The sequence below is a fragment of the Mastigoproctus giganteus genome, chromosome 7 (genome assembly GCF_048544385.1).
Source record: "Mastigoproctus giganteus isolate SK-2022 chromosome 7, ASM4854438v1, whole genome shotgun sequence".
Classification (NCBI taxonomy): domain Eukaryota; kingdom Metazoa; phylum Arthropoda; class Arachnida; order Uropygi; family Thelyphonidae; genus Mastigoproctus; species Mastigoproctus giganteus.
In genome coordinates, this window is record NC_143581.1 from 12,337,311 (window position 1) to 12,364,970 (window position 27,660).

The 27,660-nt window shown below is 40.4% G+C and overlaps 1 protein-coding gene across 2 annotated transcripts in view; it reads right to left on the minus strand.

The window, feature by feature from the left end:
- LOC150082524 (junctophilin-1-like) overlaps positions 1 to 27,660 on the minus strand; it is an 82,904-nt gene that overhangs the window by 16,279 nt on the left and 38,965 nt on the right. For both annotated transcript variants that reach the window (XM_090377532.1, XM_090377531.1), the window contains exons 4-5: positions 26,883 to 27,001; positions 4,679 to 5,709 (exon numbers count right to left, since the gene is read on the minus strand). In XM_090377532.1, coding sequence (XP_090233658.1) covers positions 4,679 to 5,709; positions 26,883 to 27,001 — 1,150 coding nt within the window. The remainder of the gene's footprint in view (positions 1 to 4,678; positions 5,710 to 26,882; positions 27,002 to 27,660) is intronic.

Sequence of the window (27,660 nt, forward strand, 5' to 3'; positions counted from 1 at the left end):
ACTTTTACTGTCCAACTTCAAACTCACAGAACCAATTTTTCTTCATCCCCATTTATTCTTTTCAGCTTCCGTTTCCTGGAAAACCTCCCTTCACACGTATTTACTGAAAGTTAGAATCTATAGAAATTCCAGTCTACTGTCAACAAGTATCTTCTTTCATCTTTCGTCTTCTCAACTATATCTCAAGCATGGTACTAATACACCGATGAGCCAAAACATTTTGACCATCGAATCGTTATGCAAATCGAAGCAACTGCAGGTGAACTACAGCGCGTGCGCGGGTCGGAACACAGCCTAAAAAACACCTGATACTGAGCGTTACTCTTGTTCTTGAGATGGGAAAGGCAGCAGACTTAAACGAGTTTGACAAAGACCAAATTGTAATGGCCGGACGACTGGGTCAGAGCATATCCAAAACGGCGCGGCTGGTGGGATGCTCACGGTCAGCCGTGGTTAGTACCACCGAAAGTAGTTGGAGGTGGGAAAATCCACGAACCGCCGGCGAGGTGTTGGACGACCATGGCTCATCGAAGTCTCTACCGGATGGTACGTGGCAACAGAAGGGCAACTGTGGCGCAACTAGCCGGTAATTGGAATGCTGGTGACGGGAGTAATGTGTCACAACACACAGTACATCGAACCCTGCTGAAAATGGGGCTGTGTAGCCACAGGCCGCTCCCAGTGCCCATGCTAACAGCGGTTCACCGGCGACAGCGCCTACAATGGGCACACGAGCATCGAAACTGGACCTTGAGTGATTGAAAGGTCGTCTGGTCAGATGAATCACGTTTTCTGTTGCACCATGTGGACGGCCGGGTACATGTGCGTCGTTTACCTGGGAAAATGATGGCGCCTGAATGTACTGTGGGACGAAAACAAGCCGGTGTCATGCTTTGGGCAATGTTCTGCCGGGATACCCTGAGTCCAGTCATCCATGTGCCGGGCTCTCTGACGGATACTATACATGCCTACCTAAACATCATTGCTGACCAGGTACACTCTTTCATGGCAACGGTCTTCCCCTCTGGCTGTGTCGTCTTTCAGCAGGATAATACGCCATGCCACACTGCCCGAATTGTTCGAGACTGGTTCGCGGAACATGAGGAAGACTTCCAGGTATTGCCCTGGCCTCCAAATTCCCCAGACATCAATCCCATCGAGCATCTGTGGTTTGTGTTAGAACAGCAACTCCGATCTGCGGCGTCTCAACAACTGACTTTACAGGAGTTAAAGGATCTGCTGGTTACGTGTTGGTACCAGATACCACAAGACACATTAGTAATAGCCATATGGTGCAAGGAAGCTTATGCTACATCAGCCAAAAACAAAAAAAATTCTTAGTCACCCTGAGAGAGAGAGAGAGAGAGAGAGAGAGAGAGAGAGAGAGAGAGAGAGAGAGAGAGAGAGAGAGTCAGAAGTAGAAGGGAATCACCAAGGAAGAAGAAGAAGAATGATGATATCCAGCTCAGGACCCTGGGTGTGCCAAGCCCGTACTCACTAGATGTGAGCCCCTGTGGTTAAATTTTTAAATCTTGTAGCGTCCATGCCTCGCCAGGTACGAGCTGTTTTGGTTGCACGTGGAGGATCAACATCATATTAGGTAGGTGGTCATAATGTTTGGCTCATCGGTATATATATGGATGACAGCGGTAGGTTTTAACTTTTCAATTTGTCCAAAGGTAATTAAGGCCACGAGGGATAATTTCATCTTGTTTGTAATTTGCCTGGGTTCCATGTTCGGTGTATCTATTTTATTGGATGAAAAACCGAGTTTCTGGGAGTAGGAAAACTAAACACCATCGTGTCTCGAGTTAGGTTATCCTAGACAGATAAACCAGGCTACAGTTTAAAAAATTTGCATACAACTTCCTCTTGTCGAGACCGGAATTTTACTCAGGCCTTTTTCCATACGGGTGTGGAAGGATAGCACAATATTTATGTGTGTGTGTGTGTGCAGGCTCATTCAGTAAAATCTATGTTGATTAAGTACATTTTCTTCTTTTATAGCCGCATTCGGAAATGTATAATGCTCCTATTGTTTTTATCATGCCTGTCCATCTGCCCATTCGCATGTAATAACTCCACTTCAGTGTATGAATTTTTAAATTTTTTTTACTAGAAATCAGCCTACCTTCTTCCATCTCCGGGTGGTTTATTGCAATATATTCCCGGAAACATTTTGCAGTATACTTAGTACTGTATTTGTATTTAGTTCGTTGATTTTTATGGGGTATACAATTAATGTATTCTATTTGAGGTCCATAAAATCCATAAATATGTGCCAATGAAGATGAAAAGGGCACTTAACTAAAAAAAAAAATAATATCAACAGTAAAAGAAAATTTTTATAAAATAAAGATTTTTTTTTCTCTGACTGGTCATGCGTATTTCTAATCATACCGTACACTTTTTAATGGTTAATCCTGGTTTGCTTTTTTTTTTTGTTACTTAGACACTAATTAAAAATTAAACAATTTACTATAAGCTGAGTAATTTACATGCGGACGGACAGACGGACCTACATAGTGAAGACAATAGGCGTATTATGCATATATATGCTAATGAGCCTAGGATTTTTTTTTTTTTTTTGATTTGGTAGTTGTTGGCGCATCGGCTTCTGTGGCCATATTGCACCTCCCAAGGTTTTTGCAGTACTTTGATCCAAGCCCGAGGCGGGAATCGAACCCGCGACCTTTGGGTTGCCGGGCAGGTACTTTACCCACTCGGCTAGCCCGGTCGGCTGAGCCTAGGAAAGGTTTTCTAAATGCTTCTCAGTGCATGTAATAAAAACAGTTTTTTTTTTATATATATATTTGGATCTTTTAGAGAGATTTGTTGAGTCATCCCAAATTTCATTGGTCCAAAGAAATTCAGCAATTATTATTTTTATCTCACAGGCTATCATATACTGTATATTGTAGCTGGAGCACTGGATATTATATTTGTAGCCGTGCAGAAATGAATGGTGGATGCGCAGAAACGAAATTTTCTCGATTCGCGCATAAAAATCGTTGCTTTTCCCTCATATTTTTTTTTTCTTCTTATAAACCATAAATTATTACTATTTGCTAACTCGTCTAGAATGTAACGCACTGTGTACGTCAAATTATTTTATCTTAGCTTTAGTTACTCTGATGAGAAACCTTTGCAAATTCCTTTGAAACGTTATTAGCTGTAATAAAAATTATATATATATTTGAAAATCATTGTGGTTTCTCTAACTAAAGTACGTCTCGATACATACACACACTAGCCAAAACCTTTATTCAGAATCGAATCGGGCCTCCTTTGTTTCGAATAACAGAGAGTATGCGGTTTGGCATGGATCCTATAAGGTGTTTTAGTGCGTTGTGGTCTAATTGTACCCATTCCTTCAGCAAAATATCTCCAGGTGCGACAAAGTTGAATGAAGAGGATTTCGTTGCCGAATAGCTCACTCGAGTATATCCCACATATTCTCAACAGGATTGAGATCAAGTGTGTGTTGGGGACCAGGAAAGATGGTGGAAATCCGTGCCATGTTTTCCGAACCATTCTTTTACCATTACAGCACGATGCGCTGTTGCATTGTTATTCATAAAGTGGCCATCACCCCAGATAAAAGTGTAGCACTGAAAGGTGCAGTAGATATACAAAATTCATGTACTCCTCCCTGGATGATATTCGACCTTTCACCGGTATCATCCGACCCTGTCAGTGCAAACAAAACGTTCCCCACCTCCAGATGCTTGGGTTTTCTTAACAGGGCAAGCAGGGCCAATGCTTTGTCAGATTCTCCCCACAATCTCTACCCACCATCAGTGCACAACAAATTATATCCTGATTCGTCTCACCAAATGACTTTTCTTCCATTGTTCCACTATCCGCTAACTTCTCGGCCAATTTCTTCAATTCTTTGCCAAGCCAATGGTATGAGTTGAAATAAGGCAGATCTAGGCTTGACTGAATTCAGATAATGTTATTTGCTGCACGCTGGATGTCCTATTTTTTCGTATAGTCCTCCTTAGAATACGATGGCTTCGCTTTTGAATATTGTTTTCCTGCCACATGTACGCCTTTCATATGTGGAAGGACCACTTGCTTCCCAGTCATTGAAAATCTTTGAGATGGATGCGTTTTAGAAACCAGATATGTTTTTCATTTCTTGAATCGTGACTCTTGTTAAACTTACACCCAATGAAGACCTTTTCAAAGTCTGATAGATCACGCTCTTTCCTCATTCTGGCTTCAGATTACTGCAGTCGAGCAGTCTGTGCAATCTTTAAACTCAACGAGGCAACACGTCATCACCCCCACTTCGTTTTATTTGAATCTATTTGCATTTCTTCTGTGTGTGTGTGTGTGTGTGTGTGTGTGTGTCTGTCTTAATACAGAGGTTCGTATTTTTTTGGACAGTATGTGTATTTCTCTTAGATTTCTAAGCGGATCCAAGTCTTGAATGCTATCATGGAAATATGCGCTGGTATAGACTAACTAGAATCAAGGACGCTATATTAATCTGGTTATGATCTTTTTTTGTTTATTTTATTATAGACGGACACAGGATTGAGATCAAACAATCCTGGTGAGAATTGTTGTTTAAAGGACAAACAAACACTGCCCCAACATAGTTATATACTAGATTATCTCGTAGGAATTAGTATCTTCTCAAAATAAAAGTAAACAAGTATCTACTTACCCTGAGCTCTTGACTGAATATATAAAGCAGTGGGTTGAATCGCAGCCTCTGTGCCTCTTCTTCATCCCTCCTAATCTGCTCTCTCCTTTGCGAACTCAAGACAGCAATTTCTTCCCGCGTCATGAGCTTTTCTCTGACATCATCGCCTATGGCCGTAATATCTGGAAGACTCTTCTTTCTCCTTCCCGTATCGTTCATCTGTGACGGTGGTTGTCTCCTGGAGTTTGGATTGTACAAGGAGCTGGTCCGTATGGGTCCTTCCTGACCTCCCGGTCTCAGTCGTAGCCCACTGTCTTCCATAAGGGCACTTTCTCCACCCTCTTCGCTGTCACTTCCGTAGGCGAAGGTCACCTGGATATTTTCAGAGTTCAGAACTGTGGGGAGGGTTGAGCGGCGAGCAGGCCGCGTCGGAGACATATCTTCGTTTTCCATGCTTTCTGAAACGCCGGAGTCTGGGGTACAGTCCGGACCGTAACCGTAGATCTGAGAGAGGGGAACAAGTGGGGATGACAGATCAGATCCTTTTGCTGTTCGTTTTGGATTGGTTCGGACAATGGGTTTTTCGTAGTGGTCGAAATGATCTCTTACAGCTTCCTGGAAAGTGTATTCGACCTTCAGCACCTGCTCCCTCACGCTAGGATTGTTATGAGCGGGTTCGTTGGTGGAGTGATTGACAACACTTATTATTGACGGTCGTCTTTCGACCTTGAAGGCGCTAGCAGGATCTAGATAGTTTGAGCGGATTTGGTCAATAATAGAGGGGCGCCTTGGATCAACGGAGGGTCGCCTTGGATCAACGATGGAAGGTCGCCTTGGATCGATGGAGGGCCTGCGAGGTGCCGCACTTTGAACTTCTCCGTAGTCTGCAGGATAGACGAGATTCTCCCTTTCTGCTGACACCGCCTCCTTGCCAGCAGGAAGGTACAAGGAGCGAGAGCGTTGGTGGGGTGGAATATCGTCTCTTCGGGGAAGGAGGAGTTTTGAGAAGTCTTCGCGGCTGTCGGCAAGCTTTAGCCTCAGGAGTTCAGTCCCTGAAAGAGAAAACAGTTTTAAAGGCTTCTATCTTCAATAATGAAAGTTTAAAATTCAGTCGTCCGAGTTTGAAACTGGGACCGCTGAACCTTAAACTTTTTTTTCCTTATTGGCATCAAATCTTGGTCTTCAGTTAATAACAAGATTTGATGCTAATTTTTTCACTATTGTATATGACATTTTTCACTATTGTATATATTGTATTTCACTATTGTAGAATGATTTTTGAATTCAATTCCTTGGTTTTAATTTTTGATTGCCTCAAAAGCCAAAGGCGTTTTGATAATTCTGTCTTAAGTTTGTTTATTATTATTGACTGGTACAATTGGTACAGCTAAGGCTATGAAACATCGATGTACTGTATCCGTAACGTGTGTGCATTCCGTGGTCGGTTTGCTTGTTTTAATGGATGAAAAACCTGATTTTCTTTCTGGGAGAAGGACTGAGCAGTCCTCACTAGAGACAAACTAACTTAGCTACCCTGCAATAAAAGGCCCATAACAATTTCCTCTCTTCTTGAAAACTTGGTAAAATTCTTTGTAACCTTCGAAGCAAACTTTCAAAATATCTGAAACTCGACTACCACCTACTGTAATTATCCAGAAATGGGGAGTATCCTGGAGGTAAAAAATTTGAATCCCAGCCCATCGTGGGTAGCACAGTTAGTATAATCACTGTGCTACATCGGATGGAAAACATCTGAATTTGAATTCCGTCAATGACGCGAGGAAATTTTATGGATCTTTTTCACAACGTGGCTGAGGTGGGAAACAGTCTCAGATGAGGAGAGCTATGGCTCCCCCCCCCCGGAAACAGGAGTTTTTCGTCCAGAAAACAGCAAATCCACCCAGAGAACACACACGATATACAGAGCAGTATAGCCTGATGCGCCTAACCCCTTACAACAACAGAATTTGGATCCGAACATAGACCTTCCCCTGGAATTAAGAGAAGGTTCTGTGAAGTTTGGTTGTGCTGGCTCCAAAAACAAACAGATAAGTTTGCCACTTTATATAATAATATTATATCAAAAGTCCATCAAATATCTTCTTGTGGTGCATTGGACTGTCGTGAGAGTAAAATGGCCATTATGGCTATACATCTCCTAGTGGTGCATATGACCTGAATTTCCCTACATGATCCATGGTTGCTGTGGCTGCATTTATTTGTGGCGCAGTGGGATGCATATCCCATTGGTGCGTTACATCCTTATGTCTCCTTGTGGCGGAGTGGGCTTCTAGCTTCTCAATCCTACTGTGACATCACATCTGTCTTCTCTCATAATCAGAATACTCTAAGGGATGAATTACCGTTATCTCAGTGTTCCTTGTTGCATCTCCTTGTGGTGCATTGGATGTCGATCTTTGACTTACTTAATCTGAACAGTGGCTGACTGGACAGGTTCTGTGAGCATTCTGTGATTCAGAATTGTATTCCACGACTATGTGAGTGTAAAGTAACTCGTTTGGGTACGTAGATATGCTGTTGTTGTTGTAATAGGGTTTTGGGAGCTTCAACTATTAAGGTCATATTGCTCCGTGTATACTGTCTGTAAATTGCGTGTTTTGTGATCGATTTTTTCTGGGAGAAAAAACCATGCTACCCTCGCCTGAGACCGACTAACTCAGCCACGCTGTGAAAAAGCATCCATAAAAATTCCTCATGTCATGACGGGACCCAAACTCGGGTCTTTTCCATCCGGTGTGGGCATTGGATCATGATTGTAATTGGAATTGATTTAATTGGATCGCGATATAGCAGGTCCGTCTTAAGTTTGTTTATTATTAATTGAGACAATTTATTAAATATTTTTTTCTAAACATTTAAGCTTTCAACTTATAACAATAGGTTGCGCTAACGTCATATATGTCCATAGCTAAGCTTAGAGTTTGCCAAGAGATCCCCTGCTGTCTCGAACTTAAAAATAGACTTTCCTTTTATTAATTTGCAAATAAAATAAAATAAAATGAGAATAATAATCATAAAATAAAATATCTTATCTAAATGTATGCAAGCGATATCGTTTTAAAGGACTCTATTCTATTTTATCATAAGAAAATAAAATCTTTAGATATTATTGAACATGACATCCTTTATAAATAATAAAACCAGGCTCCAAAACAGATAAAATAATTAATATTAGGAATATATATTCACCTACAGAGAATACTGAAATTAAGTTCCACGAGAAAAAGTAAATTAATTAATATTAAGTATTTTTTATACGCACAGTCACGTGGAAGACGTCACAACAAAAAATCCAACTCGAAAGCTGAAAAAAAAATTACCAACGATAATTTTAACTCACCACAATGACCAAGGGGCCTTCAAGAGGTCAAATTCCCAAAGCGGATCGGTCAATCAAGAAAATATCTTCTTGACTCTACGCAGATTACTTGTAGTCCGACACTAACGAGCGTCTCCAAACAGAACGCAATTCTATTGAATCGTTGGAACGGTAGACTTAAGGTACTCTCGAACTCCCAGTAGTCTAGGATTGAGATTATATTGGTAGGAAGATGCAGCAGCGGCGAGAAACTATTTCTGGGTGTTCTAAACTTATGCCCTCCTAGCGTTCCTCGTGCACCGGAACAGTGGCTGAAATTGTGCCCACGTGCCTACAACCTGGAGGTGAGCAATCTGTTGTTCTTTCGAAGTCGGTAGAATTCTATTCTCACCCCTGTAACTTCCCCCACCCTCTTCTACGTAGCGTTAATGGGACGACAGTATTGTGGGTCATCCTATTGTGTACATGATTGTGGCAGCTTTTATTGGCTATTGAACACAAACTTAGACTTAAGCCGTTAATGATAAACTATTGAATGTGTTGGAAATCCAAAATTTTTGATGGTATTTTCTCATAATCTCATGCGATGTGACTGTATCAGATTTGGTTTGGAAGAAAGACGCTGTTTCAGAAAACGTGTGCCAATTAAGATATCTGTAGGAAAAGACATACAGCAAAACTCTTGATTTAAATTAATTGCAATTTTGCAATTAATTTAAATTAGTTGCAAAGAGAATCATTGATTTAAACCGGAGTTACTTGTACTCTCTTTTGGGTTGGGACTAGGAGTTTTAGAGGGGCATACCAGCCCAGATGAACGAACAGTATTCCATTCAGAAATGCATTCCATTCAATTCCTCCACTTCATGCTGTTGGATTGAAAGAAACATATGAATGTTCAAGATCTTGAGTTCAATAAAGTTCCATTTCTTTGCTTGGAATGTACGGATAGTAGGATTTGTGATTCCTACAGAGTTAATAATTGTTCAGAACACAAATAATGCCAAAAGCGAAAGAGATTTGAATTAATTATGCTGGCCAACCAAAAAAAAAGCGTATATTCTCTTTCCTTAGAAATGCCACTCAAAGTGTTTTCTTGTAGTCCATTTTGCTTCCCCTCTTAGGAAACCAACCGTAATCTCCCATCATGGGAGTATCCCAGAGACCTAGGTACCGCTCTTTTATCTTGGATATGTCCTTATGAAAGCGCTCCCCCTTCTGCATCATGTATATATCCAAATTTTTAAGGTATAAAACTGAGTTGGGAATGAAGACAATTAATTTTCAAAGACATTCGGCAACCCATATCTTCATAACATTGCGGTAATATTGACAGCAAAGATTCATAATTATTTTCTTTGCTTCTTCCAAGAAATCCAGACTCAACTGCTTTAAACGTTCAGAGTCCTGTAACTGTTTCAAATACATCATCTTCTGAGAAGTTTCTTTATTTAAGACTCAATGGAAATTTATTCTTTCAGCTTTGTTTCTTTGAAATTGGAAAACACTCCCGTTAGGTATCAGAAATCACTTGCTTCTTTATCCAGAGCCTTCACAAAATTCTGCATTAATCCAAGTTTTATAAATAAAAGTTGAAGAACCTTTTTTGGTTCAACCAGTGGAACATATTTTAAAATACTTGTCCGCGGTAAAAATTCCTCCCACTTTTCTCACTGCTGCACAATATAATGTTTTCTGTTGCACAACCCTCCCACACACACAGAGAACAGGGAGGCCTTATTTTATAAAGCCTCCCTGTGGTGATTCAATTACCTTAGGATCACCATAGACATTCCAAGCAAAGAGATGGAACTTTATTGAACTCACGATCTTTAACATTCATATGTTTCTTTCAATCCAACAGCATGAAGTGGAGGAACTGAATGGAATGCATTTCCACCGTACATTAAAATTGAAGACCACTAATATCTTTACAAGAACACATACCGTGTTCCATAACGAAATATTTTCAAAACACTTTGTGACGTTTTCGATTAAGTATCCTAGTACCAGCTTGCTCTTCACATAAGTTTAAATCATGAACTAAATCACTCAACTCTTCTTGTTAATTAAGTGTTATAATTTTCTGGTTGGTAGTCCAAATCTGTTGAAACAGACCGTGCAACATAAGAATCTTCACTGTATTCATCACTACTTCTTTTATCCCATGATTTTGGGGGATCTGGTATCGGCAGGGCTTCATTATATGGAACAGGCCTTATTGCAGATGATACATTAGAAGATTTGATGCTGTGCTTGCTTTTTCTGACATCTATGATTTTTCCAGTTAGCCACGTACTCAGATTTGAGCCCTCGTGGGTGGCACAGTTGGTATAATCGCCATCCTCCCCACCACACCGGGTGGAAAAGACTTAAGTTCGACTCCCGTCGATGACGTGGGGAATTTTTATGGGTTTTTTTCCACAACGTGGCTGAGTTAGTTGATCTGAAGCGAGGGTAGCATGGTTTTTTTCACTCGGGTTTTTCATCCAGCAAACACAAAATCGATCACAGAACGCGCTCAGTTTACAGACAGTATATACGGAGCAATATAGCCTTAGTCCTGATGCTCCTAAAACCCTATGACAACAACGACTCAGATTTGTGGTGCACCTAATACAGCACATATTTGAAGACTAAGTTTTGTTCTGATTACCAATCTTGCAATTTTTGTTGTAAGCCAACACAGAAATGATTAGGGTGTTTTAGGCACTTCCTTTGCTTTTGCTTAAACCGTTACTGGAAGAGATAGGTGGGAGGCAGATAGACAGGTTTGAACATGTTAATCCTCCCCAATCCTACTGTCGTCTATGGGCACATGGAAACATTATTATTTGCAGGTAATAGCTCGTTTGTAAATGCAAAAACCTGTATATGTAGAAACTGTGACGCAATATGAAATTTTTAAATTATTTTTGGAATCAGCCTTTAAAAATTGAGGGCAAACAACTGATATATCAGTGGAGGTAAAAATCACGTTGGCCAGTGTTATCAAGTGTTATATCTCTTTGTTCGTTTTCAATCTTTGATTTCAAGTGTCTGAATCAAACAGTTAACGGAGAGATAGAGGGTTGCCAACAGTATCAAGAGCGCGTGACATCATCCAGCGACATTAGAGGATGCGACATAACTTTATTTGCAGTGTTTACTGACGAGAAACTGTGCCAGTTTGGCTAAAGATCAGGTTCAAAACAATGCTCGTGCTATTTAGGTTCACTTGTAAAACAAAACGAAAAACAATAAATAAAAATGGCAGTTATTTGTAATGGTCATTAATTTCAAGGGTAACTAAAGGGAGATTGCGCAGTATTCAAATTGTGATGTCCTTTGCTAAAAATTTTCTACTCTCACCAGAAGGTACAGATTTTCCGGGAGAAAAAAACCATGCTACCATCGACTGAGACAAACTAACTCAGTCACGTTATGAAACAGATCCGTAACAATCCCTCACGTAAATGAGGTGGATTTATATATATTCAGTTTATAAATACAATAATCAGAATTAAATATAAAATTTGGAAAGTGTAAAATCTTATGAAAATCTGCCCATTGTGGTTGAGTTGTTGCATGCAGCCCGACAGACGGACATTGGGAAGGCAATATGCGCCTTACACATTTGGGAATGCGCCTAAGAAATAGAACAAGAGATTAACTACTAAATAAATACAGTCAAGAATACTGGAATTGGTAACATTTAAATAAAAAGAGCGTTATGATAGATTCTCCTAGAACACACAAAGAAATGAATATCTAGAATGATTACAAAAGACGGCCATTTAAATGTAATTTGAATACACTGAAGTCTGTGAGTGAGAGAAAGTGATATGATTACAAACGAGGCCAAATCCCAGCACAGACAGGAAGTAATAATTGCTTGTACAGGATGATAATCACTTTAAGAGAGGATGCCCTTAATATCAGGGAAAGGGGAAATGGCCGTTCTCTCGTATTAAAAGCGAACTGAGGATAACTCACAAGTCTTTTCTAAGATTTGTATGAACTACTTGTATTATTTGTACTACGTGTGCTACTATTTGTATTAGAGGCGAACTCAGGATAAGTCACAAACTTTCCTAAGATTTGTATTATAGATGGTTGTCGTTGTATTAGGGTGTTTTAGGAGCATCAGCGCCTAAGGCCATGTTGCTCCGATTATAAATGGATAAACTACTTAATGAACTAAACTGAAAATTGAAAAATTTTTTATAGCATATATATTAATTAAAATGCTTAGAACATTTCATTATATAATAGTTGATATGTGACAAATTTGAAAAGTTGTAAAGTGCGCATGTGTTGATGATATTTTATTGATTTATTTAATAATCAATCATGGCAGATTCCATCCACACAATTCATAGTGCGGTCTGGTATGCGTTTATGATAAGCTCAGAGAATTGCAGAATTTGAAATTACGTTAAAATTTGAAAAATAAAACTTAATTAGTGAGCGGGGCCAAAAAGATGTCTTACTCCGTAGTAAACAAATTTATATATATATATAACTTTTATGAGGGTTTTCACACCATGACCGAGTTATTTGTTCTCAGGAGTTGATTGCATGGATTTTTCCCGCTTCCTGAAATTCGAATGTTTTCATCCGGAAAACACCCAAATGACTGTCATAATATGCTATGGAGTATGAGCTTCTTTGCTCTGCTAATTATTTGAAATTCAAATGCTGTTTGTTTCTTTTTTTGCTCGTATAGTTCAAGACATCTGGAAATTTATTGGGAAGAATTTTAAAAAGGTTTTTACAATAGTCTTATCGTTTTTTTTTTTTTTTTTTTTTTTTTTGTGTTTAAATATCTCGGTTAATGTTTTCTTTCTGTCCTGTTCGGTGCTTAGTTTAGAATAACTTTTCTGTTGATTTAATAATTTTGATCTTTTTAATAATATGGTCATTATAATGAAGTGATATTCATATTTTATACAAATACGCTGAATGGCAACTCTGAGCAGAAAAACCAACTGTGCTGCCCTCGAGGGTAGCACAATTGGAAGGATCACCATCCTCCTCATACTGGGTAGAAAATACCCGAGTTCGAGTCTCGTTGATGACGTGAGGAACTTTTATGAGCCTTTTTCACAAGGTCGCTGAGTTAGTTGGTCTCAGAGGTGGGTAGCATGGTTTTTTTCTTAAGGAAACCTGGGTTTTTCATCGAGTAAAACAGCAAATCTACCACAGACCACACGCAATTTGCAAACATATTATATATACAGCGCAATGTAGCCTAAATTGCTGATGTGCATACAGCAACATCCAAACAACCAGCTGGAGAGTGGAGAAACTGGTAAAACGTTGCCTACTCTGACGAGTCCTGGTTATCGCTATTTTACTCAGACTGCATATGGCGAAATCAGTATGAGTCCAGAGACTCGTTCTGACAGGTGTCAACAATACATCTGGTGGCAGCTGTGGCTGTGTAGTGGTGCGAGAGTGTGTTTTTTAGTGCACACCAGGCACCTCCCTTGATACCAATGGAGCAACATTTATGCCACAGATTATCTGGAAATTGCTTCTGACCAGGTGCAAAACGCACCTGGCTGAGTGGATTCTTCTTAGAGGATAATATGTCATATCACAAGGCCAGAATTGTGCAGAAGTGGTTCTAGAAATGCGTGAGTGAACTCTCTGCATGATGTCTCTCCTTTCTAAATTAGCCGATCTCAATCCCATTTAGCATATGTGAATTGAAGTCTAACGAGCTCTTTTGAGTAAAGATCAGTAACCATCTAATTTATAACATGAACAGGAAGCAATTTTCTCAATGTTTGAGTCCATGGACCTATTCTGTATGAGATAGGTGTACCTCCTAAAGTGGCCACTCAGCAAAAAAAAAAAAAAAAAAAAAAGAGAGAGACATGTCAAGGATTTCCGACACCTGGATTCCATGAACTGCATAAACAGATTTGTATGGTAATTCGCCAATACATCGTCATTGATGTATACAGGTAATTTAGATCCGCGTTTATTTGTTTATATGGGTAAAAGTAATGCTTGTACTTAGTACCGTGCTTGGGTTGGAGGTTGAGAAGACAAAATAAGATATTTGTTGACATTGGACTTGAACTTCTGTAGACTGTAATTTTCAGGAAATACATATGAAGGAAGGTTGTTCCAGAAAACGGCAGTTGAATGAATAAACGAGGAAAATGAAAAATTGGTTCTGTGAGTTTGAAGTTGGACAGTAAATGGATGTTGGCTGGTGGCGCACGTGTTCGGATTGTTTTGAAAGAGAGAAAGGGAATTATAGAAGCCAATTCAGAATATCAGTGCCCAGGTAAATATCTGTAGAAGAGGCATGCAACAGAAACAGTACGTCTATGAGACAGCGAGTGGAGAGACTGTTAGAGATGAATCATTATTTAACCTAACTGCCCTCTTCTGAATGGAATTAAGAAGCCTGAGAGAGAGGTTTTGGGGGCACCACCCCAGATGTGGGAACAATATTCCATGGTAGGGCAGATTAGCGATTTGTACAGAGTGAACAGCTGTTTGGAAGAAAAGTAACGCCGAGAACGAAAGAGAAAACCAAGTTTTTTAGATGAAGAGAAAGCTATATTTGTAATGTGCCTGTGCCAAGAGAGATTAGAAGTCAGGGTAATCCCCAAAAGAGATATATTATTTTACCTAGAAATCGGAGTGTCACCAAAAATAAGCATAGGAGCAGAAGAATCCTTTTTGCGAGATATAAGACAAGACTTGAAATCAACTAAGTTGTCTTTGCCCCACTGGAGAATTACCTGGAGATTGGTATTTAAGGAATTGGTAGCAGATTTTCGAAAACTTGAAGCTAATTGAGCAGGGCAAGCAGGGCTAATTGAAGCTAATTGAGCAGGGCAAGGTTTCTCAAAATGGAAAGTGAAATGCAATGTGCTATCATCGGCAAAACTATGGATAGGATTTCCAGTCAATGGAAGAAGGTCATTAATATAAAAGACGAAAACAGTGGGCATTAGTGGCGAAGTTAGAAGACACAGAGCCATCTACCATCACTCTCAGTGAGCGATCAGAGAGAAAACTGGATAACTAATTACAAAAACAGTTGGCAAACCATAAGATGGAAGCTTGTTTAGAAGACCTTTATGCCAAACACGATCAAAAGCCTTTGAGATGTCAAGAGCAACTGGTTGTGTTTCACCGAACTTATCCATGGAATTAGTCCATAAATGAGTAACATAAACCAGAATATCACCAGTGGATCGACACTGACGGAATCCAAACTGGCGATCGTTGATCAGACGGAAGGTTTCTAGGTAATTTAAGAGTTGGCGGTTAATTGATTTCTCCATTACTTTAGAAAGAGTAGAAGTAATTGCAATGGGACGATAATTGGATGGGAGAGATTTGTCACCCTTTTTAGGAACTGGCTGGATGTGAGCAAATTTTCAAGCAGAAGAAGAAGGAAAAACACCTTTGGAATAAGAAAGTGTAATAAGGCGGCAAAGAACAGGAATAAGTTCAGGAGCACAGGTTTTGAGAACGAGTGGAGAAATACCATTGGGACCTGGAGCTTTCTTCATATCAAGATTCGTCAAAATCCTCCTGACATCCTTTTTGATGGAAGACCACAGGAGGCATTGAATGGAGCGTGTTGGGAATGGTGGGAAGTGTTTTACCAAGATCATTAATACACGAGTTGGAAGTAAAATGTGAAGCTAACAGGTCATCCATGGCTGAAGTGACAACAGAAACATCTGGTTTGGACAGAGGTGGGAGCAGAGATGGGCAAAAGTTGCGGCCAATAGCTTTGGCAAGAGACCAGAATGCTGGGCTACCATTAGGGCAAGAAGCAAGTTTTCTACTCTTAGCCTGTTCAAACTCTAGTTTGGGCGGATTTATAATTGCTTTACAATTGTTGCGAGCTTTGGTATAAACAGAAAATGACACTGAAGAATTAGAAACAAGGCAATTACGATATGCAACATTCTTCTCTTGAACAGCCCTAGCACATTTAATGGAAAACCAAGGTATAGATAAAGGACGAGGTTTTAAAGTGGAGTGTGGGATAAAGGATTCCATTCCTGCAAGAATAATTTTCACTGACACGATCTGAGCAAACGTTGACATCAGATGTTTTGAAACAGTAATCCGACCAACCAAAAGAAATCTCGCAGATCATCCCATTCTGCATTCTTTTAATGCCAAACAATACGAGGTTGGGAATAGCCATGATATAAAGGCTCCATTGGAGAAGAGACAATCACCAAGTTGTGATCTGAAGTGCCTAAAGGACCTCTCACTTCGACCGTGTACTTAGAAGGGTTGTTTGTGAGAAAAAGATCAAGCGTGTTGGCTGTATGGTTAGGACTGTCCGGTATTCTTGTAGGTAAATGAATTATCTGTGCAAGGTCATTAGAAATTGCAAAAGCCTCAGCATCTCGACAAGCTGGGTCGGTGTGACTAGAAAATGGAAGCCAGCTGGAGTTGTGAACATTAAAATCACCAAGGAAAATTACTTGACTGTTAGGAAAGTTGGACTGGAGAAAGTCAAGTTGCAAAGAGAAGAAGTCAAAGAGCTCCAAGTGATTAGTGGAGTTGGAAGAACGGTAGAGACAACAGATGAATTTGACACACTGAGGTAGAGAGATTTTAAGCCAAAGAATATCGAAAAGAGGAGATTCCAAATTACCAAGTCTCTAAAATTTGACACACTGAGGTAGAGAGATTTTAAGCCAGAGAAGATCGAAAAGAGGAGATTGCAAATTACCAAGTCTCTGACAAGGAATATCGGAACGGACATATGCACAAGTACCACCTTTGAGGCGAAAGGAATCATGCAGCGAATAATTTGGGCAACTGAGATGAGCAGTAGTTGAATCAACTGATAACTGAGATTCTGTCTGGAAAAGTACATGGAATTTGGCAGACTGCAAGTGGAAATGGACTTCATTGAGAATAGAATTCAGACCACGTATATTTGTGAAATGAATTAGGAAGTGTTTGGGAGGTTTAAATCTTTTTGCAGATAAGCTTACTCTATTAGTTTGACAATTTGTGGTGTAATGAATAGTAAGAAAAAGTGAGTGGGACATGCTGTATGAAGTAATGAAATTTGTGGATATGGCATGCACATGATAAGAATATACACAGATCCTTGACATAACGTGTCCTCAAGAATGCCCCCCCCCCTCCCGCATACACACTACTCGGATTCGCTCCAGTCACTATCTGGCAGAGTAGAGGTGGCAAGATTATACACTAGCTGATCTGGAAGCCTCCTAGAGAGTTACCAATAGGTTCGGTTGGTGTACAAACTAGCGGCCGGCCTGCGAACACCGTTTTAGAGCTGTACCCTCGAAATGTAAGGAAGATTGGATCTCACCACGATGTTCATCATAACCTCAAAAGTCATCAATCATGTTGCATGATGAAAGAGATGGGAATGGTTGACCGGAACTTAGCTCTGGAGACTAAACATGGGTTCCACCACTTCAAGCCTCCAATAAGCAAAGTGGTATTGCACCGGTTGATGAGAGTCATCTACCACCTAGTACTGCCTGATAACACAGAGGGGCGGCATTCCTCCATGTGGTGTGGGCGCCACACCTCGACCCCTGCCTACGTTGGTTTTCTCCTGGGTGGTCACCCACCATGTGCTTGTGCATGGAGGTTATACCCAGGATTACTAACAGTCCCACCATCGTGAAGGTGCAGGCAAAGGATTTGGCTGTCACAGACCGCCCGGACCTCGCCGAAATTGGGTACACTTGACTTGAGTGTCACCCGAATATCAGTTCCATCAGCGTTTTAGACTCCCAGGTAGCAAGTACAGCTTGTCTGGCCTATCTGAGAGAATGTCTGTGGCAACCTCAAGTCTTAACTGTGTAGACAGCAATGTTGGGAGTGTTGTCAATAAAACGGCTGAAATTGAACTTCTAGTTATGACAAGTAATGCTGACATAATAGGGATAACAGAAACGCGGTGTTAACAGAAACGTGGTACCCCCTAGTAATTGGGAATGACCAGTTATAATCTGGTATGTATAATGTATTTAGAAAAGATCGGAAGACAGAAGGGATGGAGGGTCATGCTTTTTATCAAAAGCAGCATGGAATCTGTGTGGAGTGAGTTAGTTGGAAGCAAAGGTATAATGAGAGTGGGAGTAATCTAAAGAGCGGAAGATTGTGAAGAGTATGACGAGAGTCTCTACATGCGGATGGAATGGGCAGGCAGGCAGACAGGCAGGCGCGAATGTCTTATTATGGGTGACTTCGATCTGCCCAGGATCGATTGAACTACTTGGGAAGGAAACTCTTATAATCTGAATCTTTCCTTGTAGTTGTCCATTTGACGATTTCACCATTCGAGTTACCCGCCTTTGAACCCCTTCAAGAAGCGCAATGTCTTTTTACAGATGAGGTCTCCATACTTGAACATTGTGTTCCAAATGTGGTCTTACAACAGCCTTATACAGTATGATTATGACCTCCCTATCTCTACAGGGTAATAGTAGTAGTGGCATGTGATGCAAGAAAGCATCAGCCAAAAAAAAAAAAAAAAAAAAAAAAAAAATCACACCATTCCCTCCAAATGCCTGTCCAGTTCCAGCTTAAATTTATTCAACCTATCAACTTCCACAACGACAGATGGAAGTTTGTTCCAGCAATTAACCACCCGCTGGCTAAAGGCAAATTTTCGCACATCTATTCTACATCTGTCTTTTTTAATTTGAATTTATGCCCCCTTAGGTTCGTAATCTGAACAAGTGGAAGGATCCAATCAGAATTCAGCGTGCTCAACCCATTCAAGGCCTTATACACCTCAATCAGATCAGCGCGCAGGTGCCTAGTCTCCAGCCACTGCAATTTTGCTAGCAGGGAAAAGGAGGTGATTATCCCTCTGTATAAGGATCCCTTCATTCCCCTCACCAATCTTGTTGCCCTTCTCTGTACACGCTCAAGTAAATCTACATCCTTCCTAAAATGAGGCCTCCAGACCTATACGCAGTACTCAAGGCGTGGCCTGACCATTGCCTTATACAGAGGGATAATCACCTCCTTTTCGCTGCTAGCAAAATTCCTATATATCATTGACAAAACCCCATGACCTGCCCTGGCAGTCTGTCTGCATTGCTCAGAAAACTTCATATCTGCCTGCAAAATTACTCCCGGTCTTTTTCATTTTCTACCATCTTAAGTGTAGTTCCACACAGTCGGTACGTTTCTCTGGGGATACTTCTACCCATATGCAGTACTTTGCATTTGTCAAGGTTAAACTTCAATTGCCACTTCTTAGCCCATCTGCCCAAATTATCCAGATCCTGTTGCAGGAGTACACTGCCATTACTGTCATTAACAACCCTGCCAACCTTTGTATCATCTGCAAACTTCGACATTAAGCCTGATATACCTTCATCAATATCATTGATAAATATACAAAACAACAGTGGACCCAACACCGAACCCTGTGGGACTCCACTAATAACATTAGTCCACGAAGAGCAGCACCCATTGATTACCACCCTCTGTCTTCTCCCACTTAACCATCCTTTTATCCATTGTAGCAACTTACCCTTAATACCATTCTGCTCCAATTTGTACAATAGTCTTCCATGCGCAACAGTGTCAAAAGCATTCCTGAAATCCAAATATATGATATCAAAATTATTTTTTGCATCCAGTTCCTTTGTAACCACATCATAATATCCTATTAAATTTGTCAGACAAGACTTTCCCTTAACAAATCCATGCTGTGTCTGAATTATTGCTGCGGTCTTGTCTAGATGATCCTGCAATGCATCTTTAACCAGTGACTCCATTATTTTACCCGGAACAGAAGTTAAACTAACTGGTCTGTAATTACTCGTGTCACCCTGCGATCCTCATTTGTGCATTGGGGATACATTTGCACATCTCCTGTCCCTGGGAACCTCCCCTGAATCCAAGGATGCTCACATTATTATGGCTAAGGGTTTGCTTAGTTGCTTTGCCGCCTCCTTTAATATAACTGGATAGATCCCATCCACCCCGGTGCTTTTCTTATGTTTATCTTCAACAATTTCTCCTCCACTTTTTTTGATAAATCATCGATAGGATGCTATGGCCCTTCCTGGCTGCCTGTTTACACTGTTATTCATATATTCCTGTATCCTAACTCCCAGACCCCTTTCTTCCACTTTTTAATCCAACCTCACCAACGGTATAATTTATTTTGGGGTTACTATTCCTCCCCAAGTGTAACACATTGCATATAGGTGCATTAAAACATGCTTCTCTGACCATCTTTAAAGTCTATTCAAGTCATCCTAAAGGAGCGCTGCGTGGCACTGACCATTAAGGACTCTACAAATCATTACCTCAACTGCAAATTTTGTCACGACTTCTATCCCTTTGTCGATGTCATTTATGAAATGAGAAACAATAGCGGTCCAAGAACCGATCCGTGGGGGAACCCCACTCCTGACATGACACCAACGTGAAGAATATGTATTAATCACATCCCTCTGCCTTCTGCCAAGCAGCCACCCAGCAATCCATCTTAAAATCTTTACAGTAATCCCAACGTGTTACAGCTTATACAGTAATCTCTCATGAGGGACAGAGTCAAATTCTTTCTAAAATCCAAATAAACTATGTTGAAATTGTTCTCTACATCCAGCTAATGAGTAACTGTGTCAAAATAGCTTACTAAGTTAGTTAAGCATGGTTTTTCCCTAACAAAACCAGGTTTCTGTGTCCTTCAGAATGCCATATCTATCCAAATGTCCCTAGATTGCACTCTTAATCATTGCCTCTAAGATTTTCCCTACCACTGAGTTAGACTAACCAGTCTGTAGTTATCAATTTTACTCTTAGAACCGCCTTTATGTATTGGCGATACGTTGGCACTTCTCCAATTCAAAGCAATCTCTCCCGAGTCCAAAGATGCCCTCATAATTAACCTCAATAGTGCAATACACTTCCTGACGGTCTCCCTAAAAATTACCTGTGTATGTTATCAACTCCGGAAGCCTTACTTGCCTTTATGCTCAAAAGCCTTTCTAATAAACAGTCATCTGTAATTATTCAACCTCACTCGCACAACCTCTTCTCAGCATAAAGAGTCTCCTCAGTAAAGACCGATGCAAAGTACCTCTTCAATTCATCCGCAATATTAGCTGGGTTGTCTAAGACTTTCCCACACCCAGTTCACAAGGGTCCGATCTGATTAGCTTTCCTCTTTGTTGTATTTACGTACATTAAAAATTCCTTATCCCCAGTTTTTGCTCTCTTAGCCAATGCTTTCTCGTGCGCAGCCTTGGCCTCCCTGACCTTATTTGTGGTACTATTACAGGCCAACTCGTACCTGTTGTAGGCTTCAGTACCTTTCGTCGCTCTGTAACTATCCCATGCTATAGTTTTCTGCTCTATTTGATCGGTTAGTTCCTCAGTCATCCATTTCGACATCCTCCTCCTGCAGTACTTTCTTAATGGTATGTATGCGTTCATGGCTTCTGTGATTTTTTCTTTAAAAGTATTTCATAGTTCAAATATATTCGCCATTCTTCGGCAATCCACCCAATTCATAGATGCCACATAGCGCCTTAAACTGTCAACATCTCCTGTTCTGAAGTCAAAACTCGTGCCTTTACCTTTAACTACTACATCTTTCTTTCTGCATCTTCCAAATGACGATTGAGTGATCATTCCTGAGAATGGTTCCTGTACTTTAAGCCCTGTGATGTCATCTGATTCGTTAGTAATGATGAAGTCAAGAATATTCTGATCCCTAGTACTTTCTCTTAACATTCTGGTATAAAATAATCAACTAGTATATTTTTAAAAAATGTTTCCCCAGAAAAAGCTTGTGGCTTCCTTGCACTATATGGCGAATACTATTACTACACTAGTGTGCAAAACTTAAGAACCAACACTATTTCTAAAGGTTACAACCACAAAATCTTTACTTAAGGTACTCTTTACTGAGAGTAGATTCAGTCTCAGCAGTGATTCTGGACGTCAGCTAATCTGGCGAGAGGTTGACACACGGTATCACCCTGCAAACATCACTGAAAGGGATCGATATGGCGGTCGAGGTGTTCTCGTCTGGGAAGGCGTTATCTTGGATGGACGTACACAACTCCAGATACTGGAAGGCGGTACATGCTACTGTACTGAGGTAATCCATCCCCATGTGCATCTGTTCCGAGGTGCCATTGGCCCCGAATTCGTGTTTATGGATGATAACGACACACCCCATCGCACTGCAGCTGACTGTTGATATACTTTTTGAAAGTGAGGACATTGTTCGTATTGATTGGCCTGCCCGTTTCGGTCGATCTAAATCCCATCGAACACATATGGGACGCTCTGGGGAGAGGCCTAGCGGCAAGTCCACACCCACCAAAAAATGTTCACCAGCTGAAGATGGCGTTGACAAAGGAATGGATGATGCTACCGCAAGAACATATCAACAACATTGTTATAAGTATGGACAGGCGGTGCAAAGACTGCATCGACATTAGGGGTGGCCATATCTCCAACTGAGGACCACCTCTTCCCTTTGTTTTATCTTTGGCAGTAATGCATCTGTATCATGGCAGCCAGTGCTATGTTGCCATTTTTAAATAAAGTCTCTATGTACCGTTTTGTTTCCGTTGGTGTGTCGGTGTTGTTTCCTTCATCATTTCTGTATCTCACGAGGTTCCTTTGGTATGCTTTTCCCATATCCAGGCCACTTCTATGAGAAGCTACAGGTGAAAACCTGACTGGTCCTTAAATTTTGCACACCAGTGTATTACTCTTAATACAGCTGTTAAAAAAACATGTTACATTAGAACCACTCACGCTCTCATCTGCTCATGTATATTACATCCATAAGTTGCATGTGTTCACTGATCGACCTGCCTGTTTTTCTGGACAATAAACCCGAATTTGTGGGGTGGAAAACCTTGCTGTCCACGCCTAAGGCGGACTGGCCCCACGAGGAAGTGAAAAAAAAAAAGTCCAGAAAGGTTCCTTGATGGATTTCAATTCGGCTTTTTCCACTGGGTGTAAGTAGGATGGTGATTTTATGTTGTGCTACCAACGAAAGCCTGTGCAAAAAGACAATAAAATTTCTTGCCATCGATAGGGATTTGAACCAAAGTCATTTCCACAAGGTATGGAAGGACAGTTGTAGTAACTACTGTGTTAACTACTAGAGTTGGATACGATGAGCTCTTTATTGACTTTCGTTTCTCAGCCCCTTACTACTGCTGCCCAGCTCAAGTGGCAGAAACCTGGCTCAATGTTCATCATTGGCGACCTTTTCAACTTCATCATCTTCATCTTTGTTCCTGTTTTATGGTGGCCCCAAGACTCTCGTCCAAATCCACCTAGTATTATACTCGAACATGTACTATATGAATATTACAGGTGGCCTGAACATTATATTCAGGCCAACTCACCACCAGGAAGCAGTCACACCTGGGCAGCTGCTTCCTGGTGCCCGTCTCAGGCACGTTTTCCAACCTGGGTCTACTAAAGCTCTTATTGGCGAATTGGCACTAATCCAACCTTTTCAACCCTCTAACTCTAAGCTAGTCGCTTTATCACTGTGTATTTCTATGTATTGATGTTCATGGAGGTTAAACTTAATATTGATGTGCACCGCAGAGAAGAACAGAGGAGAGAAGTTATACCCACTAACCAAAAAAATAGCTCTCTCCACTATATCCTCCACATCCTCAATAGGATTGAGTTCAGGTAGGGCCAGGGAAGATGGTGGAAATCCGCGTCATGTTCTCCGAACCATTCTTGATTCTTCTCACAATTCTAGCACGATGCGCTGTTGCATTGTCCTCCATAAAGTAGCCATACGTCCGGGATAAAAACGTAACATTGTAGGGTGCAATGTTACACTTTGATCTGATACAAAAATTCAGATACTCCCTGAACATTCGGTCTTCCATCGGTATGAAGACCCAGTCCATGCCAACAAAACATTCTCCATATCATGATACCACCTCCAGCTGCTTGCATTGTCTTAATAAGGCAAGTAGGGTTATGTCTTAACAAGGCAAGTAGGGTCACGAAACAAACCATGGCTTCGTGAGGTTCTTGCCACAATCTCTGCCTACCATCAGTATAAAACATGGTGTATCGTGATTTGTCTGACTACATGACTTTCTTCCATTGTTCCACTGTCTAATCACGAAGTTTTAACACCACCATTGCAAGCGGATTTTTCAGTTTGTTTTTTTTCTCTGAAACAAAGTGGCTTCCGAATAGGCAGGCTACTGCCAATACACAATTTCTTCAATTCCTTGGGCTTGGTACAAGTAGTTGAAATATGGCAGTTCTGGGCTTGGTTGAATTCAGGTGATATTCGTTGCACACTGAATGTCCTATTTTCCATACAATCACCCTTAGAGTACGATGGCTAGTATTGTTTTTCTACTACATTTACGTAAACTTTTGATATGTGGAAATCTTGCTTGTTTTCTGCGATTAAAAACTTTTAGACGGATGCTTTTGAGAAACGAGTTATATCTTTCGTTTCTTGAATCTTGACTCCTGTTAAACGTACACCCAATAAAGACCTTTTTCAAAGCTTGATAGATCATGCTTTTCCTCATTCTGGCTTCAGATTACTGCTGTTGAACAGACTGTGCAATCTTTACTTAACGAGGCAACACGTCATCACCCCAGGCCACAATTTTCTTTGCATCTATTTGCATTTATTAACATTTCTTCTGTCTGTGACTGTCTTAATATAAAGGTTCGCATTTTTTTTGGCCAGTGGTATGTAAAATACCATGAAGGAGTAGTAGTCTTAGTAAAGATAGATTTGAAATTACCATTTCTGCTTCTCCTTAAATAGTAGGTTTAGTTGGTGGTATTCAGAGAGATAGCAACTGTTGACTTTCTTTTTATAGCCTAATGAATCCGGGGTGTACTATCATAGAGGATGTCACAGAGGGTAGAACATTTTTGATGTTAAAGAGAAATATATGGTTGCGATTAGTCTAAACGGGAAAGATGTATTGACATCAGGAACCATCGACTAGGCTAGATTTTCTGTGCACTCCACAGATTTGGAAGTACTGACATACCAAAACCTTACAAGACGAAGAGAAAAATTTCATCAATGAAAGAACTAAGACACTTTATAATGAACAAGGAGACACTGTGTAATCAAACGCAGGACGAAAGTGGAAAGATATTAAATCCAATGACCAAATGATACTTGGTGACCAGAAAGTAAACAAATAATCCGGATTTGTTGGATTTTGTAAAAACACTGGTGGAAAATGTGCTTAACTTTCAAATCTGGTGATATAGTTCATGGAATTCAGGTATGGGAAGTCCTTTGCTTGTTAGATGTAGGCACAGACAGGGATACGTTAGGATGTTGCAAATCTGGCAGATTATGGTAGATCTTTTCTTCTTGCTAGATGGTGGCTCCGTCGATCCTCCAATTCTGACGTTCTCCTGATGGCACCTGGCGATGTGCCAACGTACCTCTCTATGGCCATTGTTGACAACAACTAACGATCCAACTGCATTTCGTAGTCAGTAAGCTGTACATAACTTTGATTTATGAGGGTTCAAGGAACGGCACACTTTTCTAACGCTTACGTCTGTTCTGTTTTTATAGAACTTTCAGATTCACGTCGGGGGGGGGGGTGACGTGCACGTATAGACATTCTATTGCGCCAATCAGTTTGACATTCTCGTTTATGTCCATAAATGCCACAATTATGCACGCAAAGTTTAAGGTAAATTTATCCTTTTGTTCCAAGTGGAGCAATTTGGAGCAGTGTATCTGTTTTGGCGCCTACTATGCCCTGATTTCATGCTGCCAATCTTTTCCATCCGCATATCATCATTAACTAGAGCAACTCACTCGACCAAGTTGACAATGACGATTCAGAAATTATTGCCACAAGAACTAATCAAAATTTAAACCCTGTTTGTAAAGAGATCAACTCTTCTCAAAGACTGAGTTGCATTCTATTTCATTAAAGACCTTTTGTGACTTTTCTTTTGTCCTCAGCTGGACTTCTTTCGCTATAAAATATATGATCTTTAATGGGCTTCCAAGATTTTTATGCAGAGAGGCTTCTGGATATCAAAGGGCTTTCGGACTCCTTGAGATATGTGTCTCATGTCATCCACCAGGCAATAACTTTTGATTTTTAGTCTTAGCTGTAGTACCTAAAATCTTGAAAGGTTGTTGTCGAAATCAGAATGTTTCAAGAAGTTGTTTGTTGCTTTGTTTTTACGCTAAGGCAACTAAGGCTACCAAGCGTGAGTATTAACCGTAAATTGTGTATATTCTGTGTCTAACTTACCTGTTTTGCTTGATGAGTTTCTGGAGAAAAAATCATGAAATTGTCGCACAAGTCCGACTAACTCCATCATGGTGTGATAAAACTCATAAAATTTATCATCTTAAGATGATTTAAGGTGACGAAGGACAGGCGATAATAATCAACAACAACTCCTAGGTTGTTGTTGTTGTTGGTTTTAGCAGTATCGGCGGCTAAGGTCATGTTGATCGGTGCATGTTGTCTGTAAATTACTTGTCTCCTGAGGTCGATTTTCTGTTTTCTGGACGAAAACCCCGAGTTTCCGGGAGAAAATCCATGCTGCCCTCACCTGAGACCAACTAACTCAGCCATGTTGTGAAAAAGATCCATAAAAATTCCTCCCGCCATCAACGGGATTCGAACTCAGGTCTTTTCCTCTCAGTGTGAGGAGGACGACAATCCTTCCAACTGTCTGGGAGGATTGTCGTCTCCTCTCAAAATATAATTTGTTAATCCAGCAAACAGAAAACCGACCGAAGAAAACACCAAATTACAAACAATTTACTGAGGCCTCCTGACCTCAGTTCTTTGGACTAAACACAGACGTTTAACCTAAAACTATTCTTACATCAGGAAAATTTGTATTAACATCCTATTTGCTTACCTGGCTGATGAAACTCTGGTGCAAATTGCTTGGCAATAATCCGTGCGATGTCAGAGTCTTCTTTGGCATGCATTGCCTCTATATCTGCTTGTTCAGACTTCCCTCTTGATGTTGCTGTTCTGAATACGAAAAAGAAACAAAAATATGTAAATGATGAAAAGCGAAATAGGAAAAAATTCTATAAAGGAGAAAAAGCATTATGCATTATCAAGATTTTAATCGGTTTCTTAATTACTAAGAATATATTCAAAGATATCAGTACCACCTAATGTATGATAGTATAGAATTGATAACACACTCACTGGGCAAAAAATTAGAAACTTTTATTCACTATCCAGTAGGGCCACCTTTTACCCAAATTACACGGTTGTGGCGTGAATCTCTGAGGAAGTCTAGTTCCAGATTTCACCATTCTTCTATCAGCATATTTGCAGTTGCTGTATTGCTACGAAAGAGAACTGCGAAGTCGAATTGCCTTTTCCAACATTTCTCAGACCTAAGGACTCCGTGGCTGAGTTAGTCGGTCACAGGCGTAGATAGACGAAAAACCCCCAGTTTCTGGTCCAGCAAACAGGCAAATCGACCAGAGAACACACGCAATTTACAGACAACATATAGGTAGATGTAATCATTTACGGGAGACCTTAATATCATAATTTGTTTTTTTCCTCTTGACTTCATTCTCTTTCCAAAGTTGGAAACTAAATGAAGGAAAATATATATATTCTATTACTAATGAAATTGTAACGAATCTGTTGGGCAACTCAATATGTGGAGC